The 22,431-nt window shown below is 48.3% G+C and overlaps 1 protein-coding gene across 1 annotated transcript in view; it reads right to left on the minus strand.

Moving 5' to 3' along the window:
* Nucleotides 1-22,431, minus strand: part of LOC140393958 (adiponectin receptor protein 1-like) — a 60,363-nt gene that overhangs the window by 22,104 nt on the left and 15,828 nt on the right. The window contains exons 3-4 of the mRNA XM_072480652.1: nucleotides 4,262-4,387; nucleotides 284-455 (exon numbers count right to left, since the gene is read on the minus strand). Coding sequence (XP_072336753.1) covers nucleotides 284-455; nucleotides 4,262-4,387 — 298 coding nt within the window. The remainder of the gene's footprint in view (nucleotides 1-283; nucleotides 456-4,261; nucleotides 4,388-22,431) is intronic.

The raw sequence follows: 22,431 nt of genomic DNA on the forward strand, positions 1-22,431 counted from the left end.
CTGTACACCGTATGGACTGCAGCAGTTAAAGCTCATGAGGCTCACAACCCTCTTCTCAAGGACAATTAGAGATGGGAATAAATGCTGGCCCAGCCAGTGAAACCCATATCCCATGAAAGAGTAACAAGAGGGCACAGAAAAGTTTTACATTGTCTATAAAAGCGTGTAGCCTGATTTTAAAGTGTATTTACAGTAAATGGAGAGATTAAGAAGAGCAGCTAAAATCGAACATCTGTAAGTTACAGAGTTAATAATGCAGTTGTGAATTGTTTCTTTTTCTTACCCAGCAGATGTGTCCAAATGTTCCCCGTCTCTGTGTGGATCCTGAAGATACTCTTGAAACAGGCTCGGAAAGATGGCATAGGTGGCCTGTGACCATACAACAAATAATCATTGTCCTTTAGCCAATCGGGGAGCACGTCATAAGGGATCACTCGCCAACGTCCTTCCCAAACCTGCAACACAGGATCACTGTTATCACTGGTACCAGCTATCTCCTGTCCTGGCTGTCAGCCACACCGGTTATCACAGTGCCAGCGATGTGTTTTTTTTAAAACTCACCTTGGAACAGGCAAACCTTGCTGTCTGGTAATCGAAAACACAGGTGTCACCAAGCCTTTCTATGGAGAGAGAATGCATTTACACCATCAACCTCACAGTTTGTCGGGTATTGCCCACTTCATTACTGAAAATGGCTGTGGAGGGATTTAGACACAGAAGGATCCTGAAATGGATGCACTGTGCAGCTCAATGTGAATGGGATTGACTGGCCTCAGTGTGGAGTAGGATAGATGGAGCAGAAGATCTGCAGTGTCGCTGGCACAGTACGGTTAGACCGTGTCGCTGGCACAGTACGGTTAGACCGTGTCACTGGCACAGTACGGTTAGACCGTGTCACTGGCACAGTACGGTTAGACCGTGTCGCTGGCACAGTACGGTTAGACCGTGTCGCTGGCACAGTACGGTTAGACCGTGTCGCTGGCACAGTACGGTTAGACCGTGTCGCTGACACAGTACGGTTAGACCGTGTCGCTGACACAGTACGGTCAGACCGTGTCACTGACACAGTTCGGTTAGACCGTGTCGCTGACACAGTATGGTTAGACCACGTCGCTGACACAGTTCGATTGGACCGTGTCGCTGGCACAGTACGGTTAGACCGTGTCACTGACACAGTACGGTTAGACCGTGTCGCTGACACAGTACGGTTAGACCGTGTCGCTGGCACAGTTCGATTGGACCGTGTCGCTGGCACAGTACGGTTAGACCGTGTCGCTGGCACAGTACGGTTAGACCGTGTCACTGGCACAGTACGGTTAGACCGTGTCACTGACACAGTTCGGTTAGACCGTGTCACTGGCACAGTACGGTTAGACCGTGTCGCTGGCACAGTTCGATTAGACCGTGTCGCTGGCACAGTACGGTTAGACCGTGTCGCTGGCACAGTACGGTTAGACCGTGTCACTGGCACAGTACGGTTAGACCGTGTCACTGACACAGTACGGTTAGACCGCGTCGCTGACACAGTACGGTTAGACCGTGTCGATGACACAGTACGGTTAGACCGTGTCACTGGCACAGTACGGTCAGACCGTGTCGCTGGCACAGTACGGTTAGACCGTGTCGCTGGCACAGTACGGTTAGACCGTGTCACTGGCACAGTACGGTTAGACCGTGTCGCTGACACAGTACGGTTAGACCGTGTCACTGACACAGTACGGTTAGACCGTGTCACTGACACAGTACGGTTAGACCGTGTCACTGGCACAGTACCGTTAGACCGCGTCGCTGACACAGTACGGTTAGACCGTGTCGCTGACACAGTACGGTTAGACTGTGTCGCTGGCACAGTACGGTTAGACCGTGTCGCTGACACAGTACCGTTAGACCGTGTCGCTGGCACAGTACGGTTAGACCGTGTCGATGACACAGTACGGTTAGACCGTGTCACTGACACAGTACGGTTAGACCGTGTCACTGACACAGTACGGTTAGACCGTGTCGCTGACACAGTACCGTTAGACTGTGTCGCTGGCACAGTACGGTTAGACCGTGTCACTGACACAGTACGGTTAGACCGTGTCGCTGGCACAGTACGGTTAGACCGTGTCGCTGGCACAGTACGGTTAGACCGTGTCGCTGGCACAGTACGGTTAGACCGTGTCACTGACACAGTACGGTTAGACTGTGTCGCTGGCACAGTACGGTTAGACCGTGTCGCTGGCACAGTACGGTTAGACCGTGTCGCTGGCACAGTACGGTTAGACCGTGTCACTGACACAGTACGGTTAGACCGGGTCGCTGGCACAGTACGGTTAGACCGTGTCACTGACACAGTTCGGTTAGACCGTGTCGCTGACACAGTTCGGTTAGACCGTGTCACTGACACAGTACGGTTAGACCGTGTCACTGGCACAGTACGGTTAGACCGTGTCACTGACACAGTACGGTTAGACCGTGTCACTGGCACAGTACGGTTAGACCGTGTCACTGGCACAGTACGGTTAGACCGTGTCGATGACACAGTACGGTTAGACCGTGTCACTGACACAGTACGGTTAGACCGTGTCGCTGACACAGTTCGGTTAGACCGTGTCACTGACACAGTACGGTTAGACCGTGTCACTGGCACAGTACGGTTAGACCGTGTCACTGGCACAGTACGGTTAGACCGTGTCGCTGACACAGATCGGTCAGACCGTGTCGCTGGCACAGTTCGGTTAGACCGTGTCGCTGGCACAGTTCGGTTAGACCGTGTCGCTGGCACAGTACGGTTAGACCGTGTCACTGACACAGTACGGTTAGACCGTGTCGCTGGCACAGTACGGTTAGACCGTGTCGCTGACACAGATCGGTCAGACCGTGTCGCTGACACAGTACGGCTAGACCGTGTCGCTGGCACAGTACGGTTAGACCGTGTCGCTGGCACAGTACGGTTAGACCGTGTCGCTGGCACAGTACGGTTAGACCGTGTCGCTGGCACAGTACGGTTAGACCGTGTCACTGGCACAGTACGGTTAGACCGTGTCACTGACACAGTACGGTTAGACCGTGTCGCTGACACAGTACGGTTAGACCGTGTCGCTGACACAGTACGGTTAGACCGTGTCGCTGACACAGTACGGTTAGACCGTGTCGCTGACACAGTACGGTTAGACCGTGTCACTGACACAGTACGGTTAGACCGTGTCGCTGGCACAGTACGGTTAGACCGTGTCACTGGCACAGTACGGTTAGACCGTGTCACTGACACAGTACGGCTAGACCGTGTCGCTGGCACAGTACGGTTAGACCGTGTCACTGACACAGTACGGTTAGACCGTGTCGCTGGCACAGTACGGTTAGACCGTGTCACTGGCACAGTACGGTTAGACCGTGTCACTGGCACAGTACGGTTAGACCGTGTCGATGACACAGTACGGTTAGACCGTGTCGCTGACACAGTTCGGTTAGACCGTGTCGCTGACACAGTACGGTTAGACCGTGTCGCTGGCACAGTACGGTTAGACTGTGTCGCTGGCACAGTACGGTTAGACCGTGTCACTGGCACAGTACGGTTAGACCGTGTCGCTGGCACAGTACGGTTAGACTGTGTCGCTGGCACAGTACGGTTAGACCGTGTCACTGGCACAGTACGGCTAGACCGTGTCGCTGACACAGTACGGCTAGACCGTGTCGCTGGCACAGTACGGTTAGACCGTGTCACTGGCACAGTACGGTTAGACCGTGTCGCTGACACAGTACGGTTAGACCGTGTCACTGACACAGTACGGTTAGACCGTGTCACTGGCACAGTACGGTTAGACCGTGTCGCTGACACAGTACGGTTAGACCGTGTCGCTGACACAGATCAGTCAGACCGTGTCACTGGCACAGTATGTTTAGACCGTCTTACTGGCACCGTATGGTTAGACTGTGTTACTGACACCGTACGGTTAGACTGTTACTGACAGCCAAAGGTTAGACTGTGTTACTGAACGTGTTGTTAAGACTGTGTTACTGACACCGTTCGGTTAGACGGTGTTACTGACACCGTGCAGTTAGATTGTGTTACTGACACCGTTCGGTTAGAATGTCTTACTGACATTGTTCAATTTGTCTGTCTTACTGACACCATATGGTTAGACTGTGTTACTGACACCCTGCGTACGGTTAGACTGTTACTGACAGCCTACAGTTAAACTCTGTTACTGACATTGTAGACAGTTAGAATGTGTTTTACCAACACTCCACTCCAATAGTGTGTATTTCTGAGCTGTACCTTGTACACAAACTCCTCCATCTTTTCCATGGCATGATGGGCCTGCAGAGGCAAGGTTAGGACTCGCACCTCCTCTTCCTCTTCCTCCTCATGTTGTGTTGTTGAGTCTGTCTGGAATTCCATGCCCTACAGAGAAACAGCAGTATCAGTCAGTGGACGATCTAGGATCGCTAACATTGTGACTGAACCTAATCGCGTGATTCACATTTGAACAGATACTCATCTATTGTCTTCTTTTGCTGTCATTCTGCTGTTCTCTCCTGTACGTAGAGACTCTCGCTGGGAACTATGTCACTTGTGTCACAGCCCACTAGCACCTTCCCGAGTGACCTCTTCCCTCCTACTCTGCGAGTGTAACAGACTGCAAACCATAGGGTGTCACAGTTGAACCTGTTCCTAACCTCATCGGATAGCCACACAGGAGCCCTGGCTAATGTTTCATCCCCCTATCCCACGGGTATTGAAAGTCTGTTGCAGCTCCATCTCAGATTAGCAAACACCGAAATCCAGCCTGGAAGCCTTGTTCCTAAAGGTTCAGCATTAATGTAGGTTCAAGGACTGAATCATGAGGGGAGCAGAACTATTTTAAATTAATTGTTCAATGCTTTTAGTTCCAGAAGAGCAGCATAACTACAAACGCCCATTTACATTTTAAACATACCTCTGAGTGAAATTGTCACAGGTTCCAACCCAACTCTTCGATAAAATTGAGACTTCAGAGCACTACAAGGGATTGTTTAAAGATCAGCCTTTTTTGAATTGAGTCAGTAAACCATTCAGGTTGATGTAAAAATCCTCAGACATTTTACTCAAAGTACTCTTGGTGTCCCAGCCAATATTCAACACTCGGCCGCCACCTACACTGTTCTTTATCAGGTTTCTTCTTTTTGAGATCTTTCCCTTTACATATTTGCATCTCTCAACTTCAGGATATGCCAAAGCGATTTACAGCCCATGAGGTATACTTATTGTTATAATGTAGAAAATGCAGAGCAAACTCCTACAAACAATGTGATCATGATCATGTTAACTATATTGGTACAGAGGTAAATATTCAACAAGATGCTGGCGATAATTCCCCTGATGTTCTTTAAATTGCAGCAGCAGATCTTTTACGTCCACCTGAGAGAGCAGATGACGTCCCACCTAAAAAGGCTGCACCTTTGAACAGTGCAGCACTCCCCCTGAACTGCTCTGACGCACCAGCCTAGATTTTGCACACAAATTAGAGTGGGCCAATGATGAGTAGACAGCAGGATACAGGAACATCTCAAATAACAAGACTGGTTCGCATGGCCCAGGGTAGGTAGCTTGACAGGAGGTGGGAATGGAGGGTCAAGTTCCAAGACTCACAGTATTCCTGAAGCACAGATATCACAAAGGCCAGTGTAACCCTAATAGTTCCTTCCAGCTAATGTCAGTGGAGATTCTCTACTTCCTGAAAGTCTCTGCTCAGATTGCAGATCTGGCAACAGACCTTCCGCCTCTCTCATTAAAACTTCCATGTCGCCATAGTCCCACACCTGAGGTGAGTGGCAAGGTTGAGAAGGTTGGCACGGTTTACTGGCTTAGCTCAGTGGGCTGGACAGCTGGTTTGTGATGCAGAACAATGCCAGCTGTGTGGGTTCAATTCCCGTACCAGCAGAGAATTCCGAATTCTCCCTCTGTGTATCCGAACAGGTGCCGGAATGTGGCGACTAGGGGATTTCCACAGTAACTTCATTGCAGTGTTAATGTAAGCCTACTTGTGAGAATAAAGATTATATTTTTTTTAGCTGGTACAGGGACTGAACACACATTGTTGGCATCACTCTGCATCACGAATCAGCTGTCCAGCCAACTGAGCTAACAGTCTAATTCACTTTGGAATGCTTTGATTGAAACCGCCTCTACCACATTCTCAGGCCGTGTATTCCGCACCCACATCGCTCGCTGCGTGAAAGAGTTTTTGCTCATGTTACCACATCAATGGGTAACGTTTCTCCCTGTTGACTTTGCCCAGACCCCATGGGCGGAACGGTAACACAGTGGTTAGCACTGTTGCTTCTCAGCGCCAGGGACCCGGGTTCAATTCCCGGCTTGGGTCACTGTCTGTGCAGAGTCTGCACGTTCTCCCCGTGTCTGCGTGGGTTTCCCCTGGGTGCTCCGGTTTTCTCCTTCAAAAGTCCCGAAAGACGTGCTAGTTAGGTGAATTGGACATTCTGAACTCTCCCTCTGTGTACCCGAACAGGCGCCACAGAGTGGCAACTAGGGGATTTTCACAGTAACTTCATTGCAGTGTTAATGTAAGCCTACTTGTGACACCAATAAAGATTATTATTATGATTTTGAACACCTCTTTTCTCAGCCTTCGCCTCTCCGAGGAGAACAATGCCAACTTCTCCAATCTATCTCTGGAATGAAATTCCTCATCCCCGGAACCAATCTCGTGAATCTTTTCTGCACTCTCTCCAACACCTTCACAATACTCCAGTTGAAACTGAACCAGTGTTTTAAACAAATGTAACATGACCTCCTTCCTCTTGTGCTCTAAACCCTATTCATAAAGCCTAAGATCTCGCTCTTAGCAGGTCTCGCTCAGCCTGTCCTGCCACTTTCAAAGGCTTATGCACATATATACCCAGGTCTTTCAATGCATCACACAAGCTTGCCACCCTCCCATTGATTCTGTCTACACCACCCACTGCCTCAGGAAGGCAAACAGCATTGTCAGAGGCCCCTCCCACCCAGGCTTTGCCCTCTTCCAGATCCTTCCATCAGGCAGAACATACAGAAGTCTCAAGACCCGCACGTCCAGTCATAGGAACAACTTCTTCCCCACAGCTACTAGACTCCTCAATGACTAACCCCTGGACTGATCTGTTCCCTGTAAGAACACTATTCACGCTGCCCTATGCTGCTCTTGCTCATGTATTTGCTTTGTTTGGCCCTTGTTCTGCACTGTAACCAATCACTATTTGTCAATATTAGAACATAGAAAAATACAGCACAGAACAGGCCCTTCGGCCCACGATGTTGTGCTCAACCTTTGTCCCAGATTAATCATAGATTATCATAGAATTTACAGTGCAGAAGGAGCCATTCGGCCCATCGAGTCTGCACCAGCTTTTGGAAAGAGCACCCTACCCAAGGTCAACATCTCCACCCGATCCCCATAACCCAGTAACCCCACCCAACACTAAGGGCACTTTTGGACAGTAAGGGCAATTTATCACGGCCAATCCACCTAACCTGCACATCTTTGGACTGTGGGAGGAAACCGGAGCACCTGGAGAAAACCCACGCACACACGGGGAGTATGTGCAGACTCCGCACAGACAGTGACCCAAGCCGGAATCGAACCTGGGACCCTGGAGCTGTGAAGCAATTGTGCTATCCACAATGCTACCGTGCTGCCCTTAAGAACAAATTAATCTACACTATACCATTCTTCCGTGATCCATGTACCTAGCCAATAGCTGCTTGAAGGTCCCTAATGTTTCCGACTCAACTACTTCCACAGGCAGTGCATTCCATGCCCCCACTACTCTCTGGATAAAGAACCTACCTCTGACATTCCCCCTATATCTTCCACCATTCACCTTAAATTTATGTCCCCTTGTAATGGTTTGTTCCACCCAGGGAAAAAGTCTCTTGACTGTCTACTCTATCTATTTCCCTGATCATCTTATAAACTTCTATCAAGTCGCCCCTCATCCTTCTCTGTTCTAATGAGAAAAGGCCTAGCACCCTCAACCTTTCCTCGTAAGACCTACTCTTCATTCCAGGCAACATCCTGGTAAATCTCCTTTGCACCTTTTCCAAAGCTTCCACATCCTTCCTAAAATGAGGTGACCAGAACTGCACACAGTACTCCAAATGTGGCCTTACCAAGGTTTCGTACAGCTGTATCATCACCTCACGGCTCTTAAATTCAATCCCTCTGTTAATGAACGCGAGCACACCATAGGCCTTCTTCACAGCTCTATCCACTTGAGTGGCAACTTTCAAAGATGTATGAACATAGACCCCAAGATCTCTCTGCTCCTCCACATTGCCAAGAACCCTACCCTTAACCCTGTATTCTGCATTCATATTTGTCCTTCCAAAATGGACAACCTCACACTTTTCAGGGTTAAACTCCATCTGCCACTTCTCAGCCCAGCTCTGCATCCTATCTATGTCTCTTTGCAGCCGACAACAGCCCTCCTCACTATCCACAACTCCACCAATCTTCGTATCGTCTGCAAATTTACTGACCCATGCTTCAACTCCCTCATCCAAGTCATTAATGAAAATCACAAACAGCAGAGGACCCAGAATTGATCCCTGCGGTACGCCACTGGTAACTGGGATCCAGGCTGAATATTTGCCATCCACCACCACTCTCTGACTTCTATCGGTTAGCCAGTTTGTTATCCAACTGGCCAAATTTCCCACTGTCCCATGCCTCCTTACTTTCTGCATAAGCCTACCATGGGGAACCTTATCAAATGCCTTACTAAAATCCATGTACACTACATCCACTGCTTTACCTTCATCCACAAGCTTGGGCACCTCCTCAAAGAATTCAATAAGACTTGTGAGGCAAGAACTACCCCTCACAAATCCGTGCTGACTATCCCTAATCAAGCAGTGTCTTTCCAGATGCTCAGAAATCCTATCCCTCAGAACCCTTTCCATTACTTTGCCTACCACCGAAGTAAGACTAACTGGCCTGTAGTTCCCAGGGTTATCCCTATTCCCCTTTTTGAACAGGGGCACGACATTCGCCACTCTCCAGTCCCCTGGTACCACCCCTGTTGACAGTGAGGACGAAAAGATCATTGCCAACGGCTCTGCAATTTCATCTCTTGCTTCCCATAGAATCCTTGGATATATCCCGTCAGGCCCGGGGGACTTGTCTATCCTCAAGTTTTTCAAAATGCCCAACACATCTTCCTTCCTAACAAGTATTTCCTCGAGCTTACCAGTCTGTTTCACACTGTCCTCTCCAACAATATGGCCCCTCTCATTTGTAAATACTGAAGAAAAGTACTCGTTCAGGACCTCTCCTATCTCTTCAGACTCAATACACAATCTCCCGCTACTGTCCTTGATCGGACCTACCCTCGCTCTAGTCATTCTCATATTTCTCACATATGTGTAAAAGGCCTTAGGGTTTTCCTTGATCCTACCCGCCAAAGATTGTTCATGCCCTCTCTTAGCTCTCCTAATCCCTTTCTTCAGTTCCCTCCTGGCTATCTTGTATCCCTCCAGCGCCCTGTCTGAACCTCGTTTCCTCAGCCTTACATAAATCTCCTTCTTCCTCTTAACAAGACATTCAACCTCTCTTGTCAACCATGGTTCCCTCACTCGACCATCTCTTCCCTGCCTGACAGGGACATACATATCAAGGACACGTAGTACCTGTTCCTTGAACAAGTTCCACATGTTCTCTGTTGATTATTCTTTCTGTCTACTATGTCCGTACTGTATACGTTCTCTTGGCCGCAGAAAAATACTTTTCACTGTACTTCGGTACATGTGACAATAAATCAATCAATTCTGCACCCTATTTAAAATTATTTCCTTTATTTTATGGTGTCCCTCCCCATTATTTCTATACTTCTCTGCCTTGAATTTTCATCTGTCACTTCTCTGCCCATCCACCAACCTACATCATTCTGAAGTTCCATATTATTTCCTCACACTTCACCATACTTCAAAGTTTTGTATCATCTGAAAATCTTGAAATTGTACCCTATGCATCAGTGTCTAGGTCCTTAATGAACATCAGGAAGAGAAGGGGTGTCAACATCAACTGCTGGGGAACTCCTAATACAAACCCTCCCCCGTCCAAAAAGCACCCATTAACCAATTAACACAGAGACTGCGGTAGTTAAAGGCAGCAGCTCACCATCACTTTTTCAAGGACAATTAGAGATGGGCAATAAATGCAGGCCTGGGCAGCGACGCCCACATCCTGTAAATTAATTTTTTTTAAGGTTTCTTGTCACTCATTGCTACTGTCCCTTTTATTACAAGAGTTACAACTTTATCAAATGTCTGGAAGTATATATACACATCAACAGCATCACCCTTATCAACACTCTCTGTTACCTCATCAAAAGATTCATGCAAGCTAGTCAAACATGATTTGCCCTTAACAAATCCATGCTGGCTTTCTTTAATTAGCCCACATTTCTCCACACGACTATTAATTTTGCCCCAAATTGTAATTTCGAGAAGTTTTCCACCACCAAGATTAAACTGACTGGCCTGTAGTTGCTGGGCTTATCTTTATACCCTTTTTTAAACAACAGTTGCAATCCTCCAGTCCTCTGGCACTACCCCTGAGTCTAAGTGTTAAAGAGTGTTCTAATAATGACCATGTTCCTATTTGATTATGTGTATGGCAGTCTTTAACAAAAGTTTGTATGTGCATATGACGTCATTGGGAGCAGCTGTTTTCAGTTTAGCCACAGGGAGTTTGTGTATAGTTGGGTTCAGCTGCTGCTGGCATCTGAAGTCAAACTGTATGATTACCTCAATGTTTTCTGAAGATTTAACTTTTCAAAGCATTCGACTACCTTTCTTGTGGTCAAGCTATCACATCTTTCTGGCAACGAGGATTAAAGAGAACAAAAAATTGAGGTGCAGCGTGGTGACTTTTATACAGTGAGCAGCTAATTTGCAATGTCGTCAGTGGCAATGCCTATGCTTGGAACCATCAGTGAGTTTATGGAGGGGCACGAGGGCTGGACTGAGTATGTGGAAAGATTGGGACACTTTTCCTGGGAAATCGTGGGGGCACGGTAGCACAGTGGTTAGCACTGTTGCTTCACAGCTCCAGGGTCCCAGGTTGGATTCCCAGCTTGGGTCACTGTCTGTGCGGAGTCTGCAGGTTCTCCCTGTGTCTGCGTGGGTTTCCTCCGGGTGCTCCGGTTTCCGCCCACAAGTCCTGAAAGACGTTCTGTTAGGTAATTTGGACATTCTGAATTCTCCCTCCGTGGACCCAAACAAGCGAGGGAATGTGGCGACTGGGGATTTTCACAGTAACTTCATTGCAGTGTTAATGGAAGCCTACTTGTGACAATAAAGATTATTAAAAAGAAAATTGCAGATGAGGCCAAAATGCGCTCAATTCTCCTGTGTGCGTGGGGCAAAGACTTACAAGCTAATGAGAAATCTAGCAACATCACGGAAACCAGGGCACATTTCATTTGCGGAGTTTTCATCGCAGTCCAGAAAGAGGCCATTTGGCCCATCAAGTCTGCACTGACTCTCTGAAAGAGCACCCTACCTAAGCCCACTCCTCTGCTCCATCCCCGTAATAGCACCTAACCGTTGGTCACTAAGAGGAAACTTAGCATGACCAATCCATTTAACCTGCACATCTTTGGACTGTGTGAGGAAACCGATGCACCTGAAGAAAACTCAGACAGACATGGGGAGAACGTACAAACTCCACACGGACCGTCACCCAAGGTCGGAATCGAACCTGGGTCCCTGGTGCTGTGAGGCAGCAGTGCTAAACACTGTGCCACCAGTTTGTTGCACTCATTCAGAATCATCGCCATCCTACGGATTCACTGATTGTCCAATGTTTTAAGTTCCACAGTCATTTTTAAAAGCAGTAAAGTCTGTAGCTGATTTTGTTGCTGAGCTGCATCAACTCTATGAACACTGAGTTTGGAGCAGTGTTAGATAATATGCTCCTGGACCGATTGGTCTGTGGCATTAATGATGACAGCATACAGCATTGTTTGTGGCGGCAAGCCACACTAACCTTTAAGAATTTGAAATTTCTCAGGGGATAGAGATGGCTGCCAGCAATGCAAAGGATATTCAAAAAGCACATAGTGGGGAATAGGCGGATGCAGTAAAAGAGCCAGCAAATAAAAAGGCAAATACAGTGAAATGTTTCAGGTGTTGAGGCACACACGATGCCAATCATTGCAAGTTCAATTGTGTGTCACAATTGCAAAGAAAAAAGGGATGTTTGGCTAAAAGTGCAGAGTGCTCAGAGCAAATCATAGGCTGAGCAAGGAAATTCAAAGCAGCCTCAATCTGCTACACATCACCAGGAAAGCACAGAGCAGGAAGAGGAGTGCTACAATCAGCTAACCTGCTGGTTCACTTTGATCAGGACAGAGAGCTCATTCTGTCATGTGATGCCTCACCTTACAGCATCAGGGCAGTGCTCTCTCAGCTGATGGAAGACAGGTCAGAAAACCCAGTTGGATTTGCATCACGCATGCTGCCAACAGCTGAGAAGGGATACTCGCAGCTAGACAAGGACAGTCGAGCCATTGTTTTCTCTTTGAAACAGTTTCATGGGCGTTCATTTCATGGCTTCGGTGAAATTACAGCACTGGGCTCTCAGATTTTCAGCCTACCAGTACAGCATAGTGTACAGGGTAGGAAAGGACAACGCAAACGCAGTTGGGTCGCCTTCACTTACCGGACATGCCACCCAAGACAATATTTTCTCCAGAGGTAATTTTCTTGTTTGAACAATTTTCAAATTCTGTGAATGCCAAACAGAGTAAACAGTGGACTGACAGGGATCCTGTGTTGTCCCGGGTGATGGGATTCCTCATGCAGAGTATGCCTCGTGTTATAGATGATGAGGAACTTAAAACATATGTGAAACTCAAAACTGAGCTGAATGTAAAGGATTGCTCCATTCTTTGGGGGGTAGAGAGTGGGTGTTCCACCCTTTTGGTCTTTGACACATCGTGGATGAAGTCCCTGGGGCTCATCAGAGTGTCTCCTGAATGAAAGGTTTAGCAAGGTCATAGGTTTGGTGGCCAAAATGGATCAGTACTTGGAGAGCAAGTGAAATCCTGATCAGCTTGTCAAATAAACCAGAAGGTGGTGCCATCAGCACCACTCCATCTGTGGGAGTAGCCTGACTGTGCCTGGTCTAGACTTCATGTGGACTTTGCAGGACTGTTTACGGGTCATATATTTCTAGTCATCGTGGATGGGACATTCTAAGTGGTTAGAAGTGCACATCATTTTTTTAAAAATAAATTTAGAGTACCCAATTCATTTTTTCCAATTAAGGGGCAATTTAGTGTGGCCATTCCACCTACCCTGCACATCTTTTGGGTTGTGGGGGCGAAACCCACGCAAACACAGGGAGAATGTGCAACTCCACACGGACAGTGACCCAGAGCCGGGATTGAACCTGGGTCCTCGGCGCCGTGAGGCTGCAGTGCTACCACTGCGCCACCCTAGAAGTGCACATCATGAGAAACATTACAGCTTCCGTTACATAGAGAAGCTTCGCCAAAGTTTACTGTTGTCTGATAACGGAACATTGAAGTGATTTGTTACAAAGGTTTTAGCATAAAAATGGAATACGCCATGTGCGTACTGCTCCTTTACATCCAGTGTCGAATGGTTTAGGAGAGCGAGCTGTTCAAACACTGAAAGGATGACTGAAGAGAATGTTAGGCTGTGCTTTGGGAACTAAGCTCTCACGGTTCTTGTTTCAGTATCGTATCACGCCACGAACCACAGCAGGACTTTCACCAGCTGAAATGTTAACAAGTAGGAAGCCAAAGTCTCACTACAGCCAGATATCAAGGCGAGAGTGGGAAGGAGACAGGAAAAGCAGGAGAGGCATTTCAATCCGGATATCTGTGTCTATGTCAGGAATTTCGGCAGTTACCAACAATGGCTGCTTGGAGTTATTCTGAACCGAAGTGGTTGAGTATCATCAATGGTGAAGTTGACAAACGGAAGGAATCCAGACACCAAGATCACATTAATCTACAACACGACTTGGAGATAGCTACCTTTCCGGATCACAAGGCAGAAGGAAATACTGCTGTGGAAATACGACAGGAATTGCTTCCTGTCGCTTAGGGGCATCCAGTGAATGCTACTCTGCGAGAGGTTAAAGGACCTCCTCTCGACTTCCGGGTGCGGCGATGACCAGCTGAGTCGCACGTTTCGGCAGCTCCCTGTGAAACGGACTTTTGGGCTCTTGATAGGAGCCCCAACGGCAATTTTGACGGCTAAAAACACTGTGCGGTAAACCAGAAGGGAATCCCCCCTGGATACGGATGGAAAAAGGAGGAGAGAGTGGCCAGATTGCAGTGGATCCTTTAGAACAGCGGCAAGGAAGGCAAGCAAAAACCAAGATGGCGTCGGAAGGTGGCAGTTTAACATGGGGCCCTGAACAACAAGAGTTCTTGAAATGCTGTGTGGAAGAGCTCAAAAAGGAAATGAAGAAAGAGCTGTTGGCCCCGATACTACAGGCGATCGAAGGGCTAAAGGAGGAACAAAAGACCCAGGAGCGGGAGCTTCGGGTCGTGAAGGCACAGGCAGCCGAGAATGAGGACGATATACAGGGCCTGGTGGTGAAGACGGAGATGCAGGAGGCACATCAGAAACGATGTGTGGAAAGGTTGGAGGCACTGGAAAACAACGCAAGGAGGAACAACCTGAGGATTCTTGGTCTTCCTGAAGGTGTGGAGGGAGCGGACGTCGGGGCATATGTGAGCACGATGCTGCACTCGTTAAAGGGAGCGGAGGCCCCGGCGGGTCCGTTGGAGGTGGAGGGAGCATACCGAGTGATGGCGCGAGGACCGAGAGCAGGAGAAATTCCCAGAGCCATAGTGGTGAGATTCCTCCGTTTTAAGGATAGAGAAATGGTCCTTAGATGGGCGAAGAAAACTCGGAGCAGTAAATGGGAGAACGCGGTGATCCGCGTTTATCAAGACTGGAGTGCGGAGGTGGCGAGAAGGAGGGCGAGCTTTAATCGGGCCAAGGCGGTGCTTCATAAAAAGAAGATAAAATTTGGAATGCTGCAACCGGCAAGACTGTGGGTCACATATCGAGGGAGGCACCACTACTTTGAGACGGCGGATGAAGCGTGGACTTTTATTGTGGAAGAAAAACTGGAATGAGCGGGTTATTAAAAAGAACGTTCGAACAAAGTGGTGGGGCGAATGTGGGGGGCAAAGAGGGGTTTTATGTACTAATCCTGCGATGTGGTAACTTTTCTCTCTCCCACAGGTGGTGATGGGGGGAGGAGGGGAGGTGGAGGAGATGGGGCGTTGGCCATTGGGGGCGGGGCCAAGGGAGAAGCACGGGCTTGGTTCCCGCGCTATGATAATCATGGCGGGAATAGAGAAGCAGGAAGGAGGGGGCGTCGCACGGTGCGAGCCGAGGTCACGGGGGGAAGCCGAGGTCAGCCAGAGTTTGCTGACTTCTGGGAGCAACATGGGGGGAGTAATTACGCTAGCGGGGGATCTAGCGGGGGGGGTGGGAGGGGGGAATTACTGGGTTGCTGCTGCTGGGGAGAGGGGGGAGCTGGTATGGGAGAGGATGGGCGGGGGGGCACCGCCTGGGGGAGATACAGCTGCGTGGGAACTGGGTGAGGAGCTGGAAAAAGGTGATGGCTAATCGACAAGGGGGGGGGGGTAGGAAGCCCCCCAACTCGGCTGATCACGTGGAACGTGAGAGGGCTGAACGGGCCGATAAAGAGGGCACGGGTACTCGCACACCTTAAGAAACTTAAGGCAGATGTGGTTATGTTACAGGAAACGCACCTGAAACTGATAGACCAGGTTAGGCTACGCAAAGGATGGGTGGGGCAGGTGTTCCATTCGGGGCTAGATGCGAAAAACAGGGGGGTGGCTATATTAGTGGGGAAGCGGGTAATGTTCGAGGCAAAGACTATAGTGGCGGATAACGGGGGCAGATACGTGATGGTGAGTGGCAAACTACAGGGGGAGACGGTGGTTTTGGTAAACGTATATGCTCCGAACTGGGATGATGCCAATTTTATGAGGCGGATGCTAGGACGCATTCCGGACCTAGAGATGGGAAAGCTGATAATGGGGGGAGATTTTAATACGGTGTTGGAACCAGGGCTGGATAGGTCGAAGTCCAGGACTGGAAGGAGGCCGGCAGCAGCCAAGGTGCTTAAAGATTTTATGGAGCAGATGGGAGGTGTAGACCCGTGGAGATTTAGCAGACCTAGGAGTAAGGAGTTCTCGTTTTTCTCCTATGTCCATAAAGTCTACTCGCGAATAGACTTTTTTGTGCTGGGTAGGGCATTGATCCCGAAGGTGAGGGGAACGGAGTATACGGCTATAGCCATTTCGGATCACGCTCCACACTGGGTGGACTTGGAGATAGGGGAGAGAACAGGAGGGCGCCCACCCTGGAGAATGGACATGGGACTAATGGCAGATGAGGGGGTGTGTCTAAGGGTGAGGGGGTGCATTGAAAAGTACTTGGAACTCAATGATAATGGGGAGGTCCAGGTGGGAGTGGTCTGGGAGGCGTTGAAGGCGGTGGTTAGAGGGGAGCTGATATCAATAAGGGCACATAAAGGGAAGCAGGAGAGTAAGGAACGGGAGCGGTTGCTGCAAGAACTTTTGAGGGTGGACAGACAATATGCGGAAGCACCGGTGGAGGGACTGTACAGGGAAAGGCAAAGGCTACATGTAGAATTTGACTTGCTGACTACAGGCACTGCAGAGGAACAATGGAGGAAGGCACAGGGTGTACAGTACGAATATGGGGAGAAGGCGAGCAGGTTGCTGGCACACCAATTGAGGAAAAGGGGAGCAGCGAGGGAAATAGGGGGAGTGAGGGATGAGGAAGGAGAGATGGAGCGGGGAGCGGAGAGAGTGAATGGAGTGTTCAAGACATTTTATAAAAAATTATATGAAGCTCAACCCCCGGATGGGAGGGAGAGAATGATGGGCTTCTTGGATCGGCTGGAATTTCCCAAGGTGGAAGAGCAGGAAAGGGTGGGACTGGGAGCACAGATCGAGGTAGAAGAAGTGGTGAAAGGAATTAGGAGCATGCAGGCGGGAAAGGCCCCGGGACCGGATGGATTCCCAGTCGAATTCTATAGAAAATATGTGGACTTGCTCGCCCCGGTACTGACGAGGACCTTTAATGAGGCAAAGGAAAGGGGACAACTGCCCCCGACTATGTCTGAAGCAATGATATCGCTTCTCTTAAAGAAGGAAAAGGACCCGCTACAATGCGGGTCCTATAGACCTATTTCCCTCCTAAATGTAGATGCCAAGGTCCTGGCCAAGGTAATGGCAATGAGAATAGAGGAATGTGTCCCGGGGGTGGTCCACGAGGACCAAACTGGGTTTGTGAAGGGGAGACAGCTGAACACGAATATACGGAGGTTGTTAGGGGTAATGATGATGGCCCCACCAGAGGGAGAAACGGAGATAGTAGTGGCGATGGATGCCGAGAAAGCATTTGATAGAGTGGAGTGGGATTATTTGTGGGAGGTGTTGAGGAGATTTGGTTTTGGAGAGGGGTATGTTAGATGGGTGCAGCTGTTGTATAGGGCCCCAGTGGCGAGCGTGGTCACGAATGGACGGGGATCTGCATATTTTCGGCTCCATAGAGGGACAAGGCAGGGATGCCCTCTGTCCCCATTATTGTTTGCACTGGCGATTGAGCCCCTGGCGATAGCGTTGAGGGGTTCCAAGAAGTGGAGGGGAGTACTTAGGGGAGGAGAAGAGCACCGGGTATCTTTGTATGCGGACGATTTGCTACTATACGTGGCGGACCCGGCGGAGGGGATGCCAGAAATAATGCGGATACTTGGGGAGTTTGGGGATTTTTCAGGGTATAAATTGAACATGGGGAAAAGTGAGTTGTTTGTGGTGCATCCAGGGGAGCAGAGTAGAGAAATAGAGGACCTACCGCTGAGGAAGGTAACAAGGGACTTTCGTTACCTGGGGATCCAGATCGCTAAGAATTGGGGCACATTGCATAGGTTAAATTTAACGCGGTTGGTGGAACAGATGGAGGAGGATTTCAAGAGATGGGATATGGTATCCCTGTCAATGGCAGGGAGGGTGCAGGCGGTTAAGATGGTGGTCCTCCCGAGATTCCTCTTTGTGTTTCTGTGCCTCCCGGTGGTGATCACGAAGGCTTTTTTAAAAAGGATTGAAAAGAGCATCATGGGTTTTGTGTGGGCCGGGAAGACCCCGAGAGTGAGGAAGGGATTCTTACAGCGTAGCAGGGATAGGGGGGGGCTGGCACTACCGAGCCTAAGTGAGTATTATTGGGCCGCTAATATTTCAATGGTGAGTAAGTGGATGGGAGAGGAGGAGGGAGCGGCGTGGAAGAGATTAGAGAGGGCGTCCTGTAGGGGGACTAGCCTACAGGCTATGGTGACAGCCCCATTGCCGTTCTCACCGAGGAACTACACCACAAGCCCGGTGGTGGTGGCCACACTGAAGATTTGGGGACAGTGGAGACGGCATAGGGGAAAGACTGGAGCCTTGGGGGGGTCCCCGATAAGAAACAACCATAGGTTTGCCCCGGGGGGAATGGATGGGGGATATGGAATGTGGCAAAGAGCAGGAATAACGCAACTGAAAGATCTGTTTGTGGATGGGAAGTTCGCGAGTCTGGGAGCGCTGACCGAGAAATATGGGTTGCCCCAAGGGAATGCATTCAGGTATATGCAACTGAGGGCTTTTGCGAGGCAACAGGTGAGGGAATTCCCGCAGCTCCCGACACAAGAGGTGCAGGACAGAGTGATCTCAAAGACATGGGTGGGGGATGGTAAGGTGTCAGATATATATAGGGAAATGAGGGACGAAGGGGAGACTATGGTAGATGAACTAAAAGGGAAATGGGAAGAAGAGCTGGGGGAGGAGATCGAGGAGGGGCTGTGGGCAGATGCCCTAAGCAGGGTAAACTCGTCGTCCTCGTGTGCCAGGCTAAGCCTGATTCAGTTTAAGGTATTACACAGGGCACATATGACTGGAGCACGGCTCAGTAAATTTTTTGGGGTGGAGGATAGGTGTGCGAGGTGCTCGAGAAGCCCAGCGAATCATACCCATATGTTTTGGTCATGCCCGGCACTACAGAGGTTTTGGATGGGGGTGACAAAGGTGCTTTCAAAAGTAGTAGGAGTCCGGGTCGAACCAAGCTGGGGGTTGGCTATATTTGGGGTTGCACAAGAGCCGGGAGTGCAGGAGGCGAGAGAGGCCGATGTTTTGGCCTTTGCGTCCCTAGTAGCCCGGCGCAGGATATTGCTAATGTGGAGGGAAGCCAAGCCCCCGGGGGTGGAGACCTGGATAAATGACATGGCGGGGTTTATAAAGCTAGAGCAGATTAAGTTCGTCCTAAGGGGGTCGGCTCAAGGGTTCACCAGGCGGTGGCAACCGTTCGTCGAATACCTCGCAGAAAGATAGGCGGAATGGGAAAAAGAAGGCAGCAGCAGCAGCCCAGGATCGGGGGGGGGGGGGGGGGGGGGGGGGAGGAACCAGAAGGACTCTCAGGGTTGTTAATATACACTGTATAGTATGTATAGGTCGTTGCTACAGATAATTATATATTGGACTGTTAAATTATATTTTTGGAGAGTGTTACTTGTGACAAGGCAGTTGCCAATTAGGGCTAGTTTTCATTTTTGTTATTTATTATTTATTCATTTTTTGTTTATAAAATAGGTCATTGTTATTTGTGTTGTTATAATATTGTGTAAAGAATGCACAATGTACTGTGTTGGTTGACCAAAAATTTTCAATAAAATATTTAATAAAAAAAAAAGGACCTCCTCTCACTAACAACCAAACTACTTTCACACCCTCAAGTCCAGCTCAACTGCATCAAGACTCCTCGTGTCCAGCGAATCACCCATGATTCTACACTGATCACAACGTAGTTGTAAAGTTGCTGAAAGACGGACGTATTAGTTGCAACATGTGTGTTATGGTGATTGATGTTGTCTCCCCTGTGATGAATGTAGGAATTTTAGATATATTGTATTAGAGGTAGCTAGTGCAGTAAGGGTTAAAAACTGGGTTAGTGTTTTAAAAGAATCCTGGGTTGAAATATTTTGGGGGGCAGGGTGCAATTAAAGCATCATAAAAGCTTGGGCTAATGGATTGTTGTTTGGATTAAGGGGATTCCCTGTGGAATTAATTAGATTTCAGCTTGGTGAGATGATGTGATTAATGGGTGGTGCCAAAATATCAGGCATTTTGCAGAAAAGCAGGTTTAGTTGAGTGTTGGTTGGAGATGGGAGCAGCATCTCAGTTCAGTTAAGAGATGGCTGTAGTTAATTAGCAGTTTATTTCCAAACAGTTCAGAACGGGTGAGTTGAAACAGCTTCTGAAGACATACAGCCTTTGTCTCTGCATGCTTCTGACAGGAGTCCGGTCTTTTCTTTAAAGTAGTGTCAGAAGATCTATCTTTCTCAAAGGAGCTGTACCCAGATATCTCTGTAAAGCAGGTATTCCTGAGGGCTAACTGTATTTAACAGCGGTTTGAGAGCTAAGATGGTTTTGTTGTTGTTTGAGTGGGAATAAAGATAGCAGTTAAGGGTTACTATATTGAGTAGCATTGTTTAAAAATAAAATATTGGTTTCTGTCCAGCATTCTAGCCACTGTTGTGATCTGGTCTGGGATCGTAATACTCAAGGGGAATTGAAATTTAAAGGGTGGGGTGGGCAGTGCTTTAATAGTGTTTTAATAAGCACCTTCCTTCTTGATTATGTGTATGAATGTCTTTAAGAAAAACGTGCATGTGATGTTATTACATACATAGAAGATAGGAGCAGGAGGAAGCCTTTTGACCTTTCGAGCCTGCTCCGCCATTCATCACGATCATGGCTGATCATCCAACTCAATAGCCTAATCCTGCTTTCTCCCCATAGCCTTTGATCCCATTCTCCCCAAGTTCTATATCCAGCCGTCTCTTGAATATATTCAAAGTTTTAGCATCAACTACTTCCTGTGGCAATGAATTCCACAAGCTCACCACTCTTTGTGTGAAGAAGTGTCTCCTTATGTCTGTCCGAAATGGTTTACCCTGAATCCTCAGGCTGTGACCCCTGGTTCTGGACACACCCATCATTGAATGAAATGAAAATCGCTTATTGTCACAAGTAGGCTTAAAATGAAGTTACTGTGAAAAGCCCCTAGTTGCCAAATTCCGGTGCCTGTTCGGGGAGGCTGGCACGGGAATGGAACCGTGCTGCTGGCCTGCCTTGGTCTGCATTAAAAGCCAGCACTTTAGCCCTGTGCTATACCAGCCCCATTGGTAACATCTTCCCTGCATCTACCCTGTCTAGTCCTGTTCGAATTTTATAAGTCTCTAGGAGATCCCCCCTCATTCTTCTGAACTCCAGCAAGAACAATCCCAACCGATTGGGAGCACAGGCTTTGGTTTAGCCGCGAGGAGCTTGTGTATTGTTGTGTTTAGCTGCTGCTGGTGTCTGAGGCCAAACTGTATTATACCTGAATGTTTTCTGTAGTAAAGATGATTTAACTTTTACAACGCATTCAACTACCTTTCTTGTGGTCGAGTTACCACACAAAGGAAGACTGAAAAATTATGCCCAGTGCCGTTGCAATTTCAACTCTCACTTCCCTAAGTATCCTTGGATACATCTGATCCAGTTCTGTTACGTTACCAACTTTAAGTAGAGACAGCCTATCCAATACCTCCTGCTTATCAATTTTAAACCATTATAGTGTTTGAATGGTCTTCTCTTTCACCATAACCTACGCAGTATCTTCTTCCTTGGTAAAGACCGATGCAAAGCATTCATTTAGTACCTCAGTTAGGTCCTTTGCTTCCATGTGTAAATCCCATTTTTGGTCCTCAATTGGCCCCACTCCTCCTTTTATCACCTTTTTACTATTTATATGCCTAAAAAAGACTTTGGGATTCCCTTTTATGTTGGTTGCCAGTCTCTCCTCATACTCTCTCTTTGCTTCTCTAATTTGCACATACAAGTCTCCTTTGGGGCGGCACAGTGGCGGAGTGATTACCACTGCTGGCGCTGAGGACTCCCGTGTTCAATCCCAGCCCCAGGTTACTGACTGTGTGGAGTTTGCACATTCTCCTGTGTCTCTGTGGGTTTTACCCCCACAACCCATAGATGTGCAGGTTAGGTGTATTGGCTACACTAAATTGCCCCTTAATTGGGAAATAAAATTATTGGGTACTCTAAATTTATTTTTTAAAATCTCCCCTTTGAACCGTCTATATTCAGCCTGATTCTTAGTTGCATATACCTCGACTATGCCAGAATTATATCTTCAGTGTTTCCTGCAAACTTTGATTCCAATTTATCTGGGTCAGATTCTTGCCGAATTGAAATTGACCTTCCCTCAGTGAATTATTCTAACTCTGGATTGCTCCTTGTCCTTTTCCATAACCAACATAAAACTTAATACAA

Source organism: Scyliorhinus torazame, chromosome 17, assembly GCF_047496885.1.
Source record: "Scyliorhinus torazame isolate Kashiwa2021f chromosome 17, sScyTor2.1, whole genome shotgun sequence".
NCBI classification, from domain to species: Eukaryota; Metazoa; Chordata; class Chondrichthyes; order Carcharhiniformes; family Scyliorhinidae; genus Scyliorhinus; species Scyliorhinus torazame.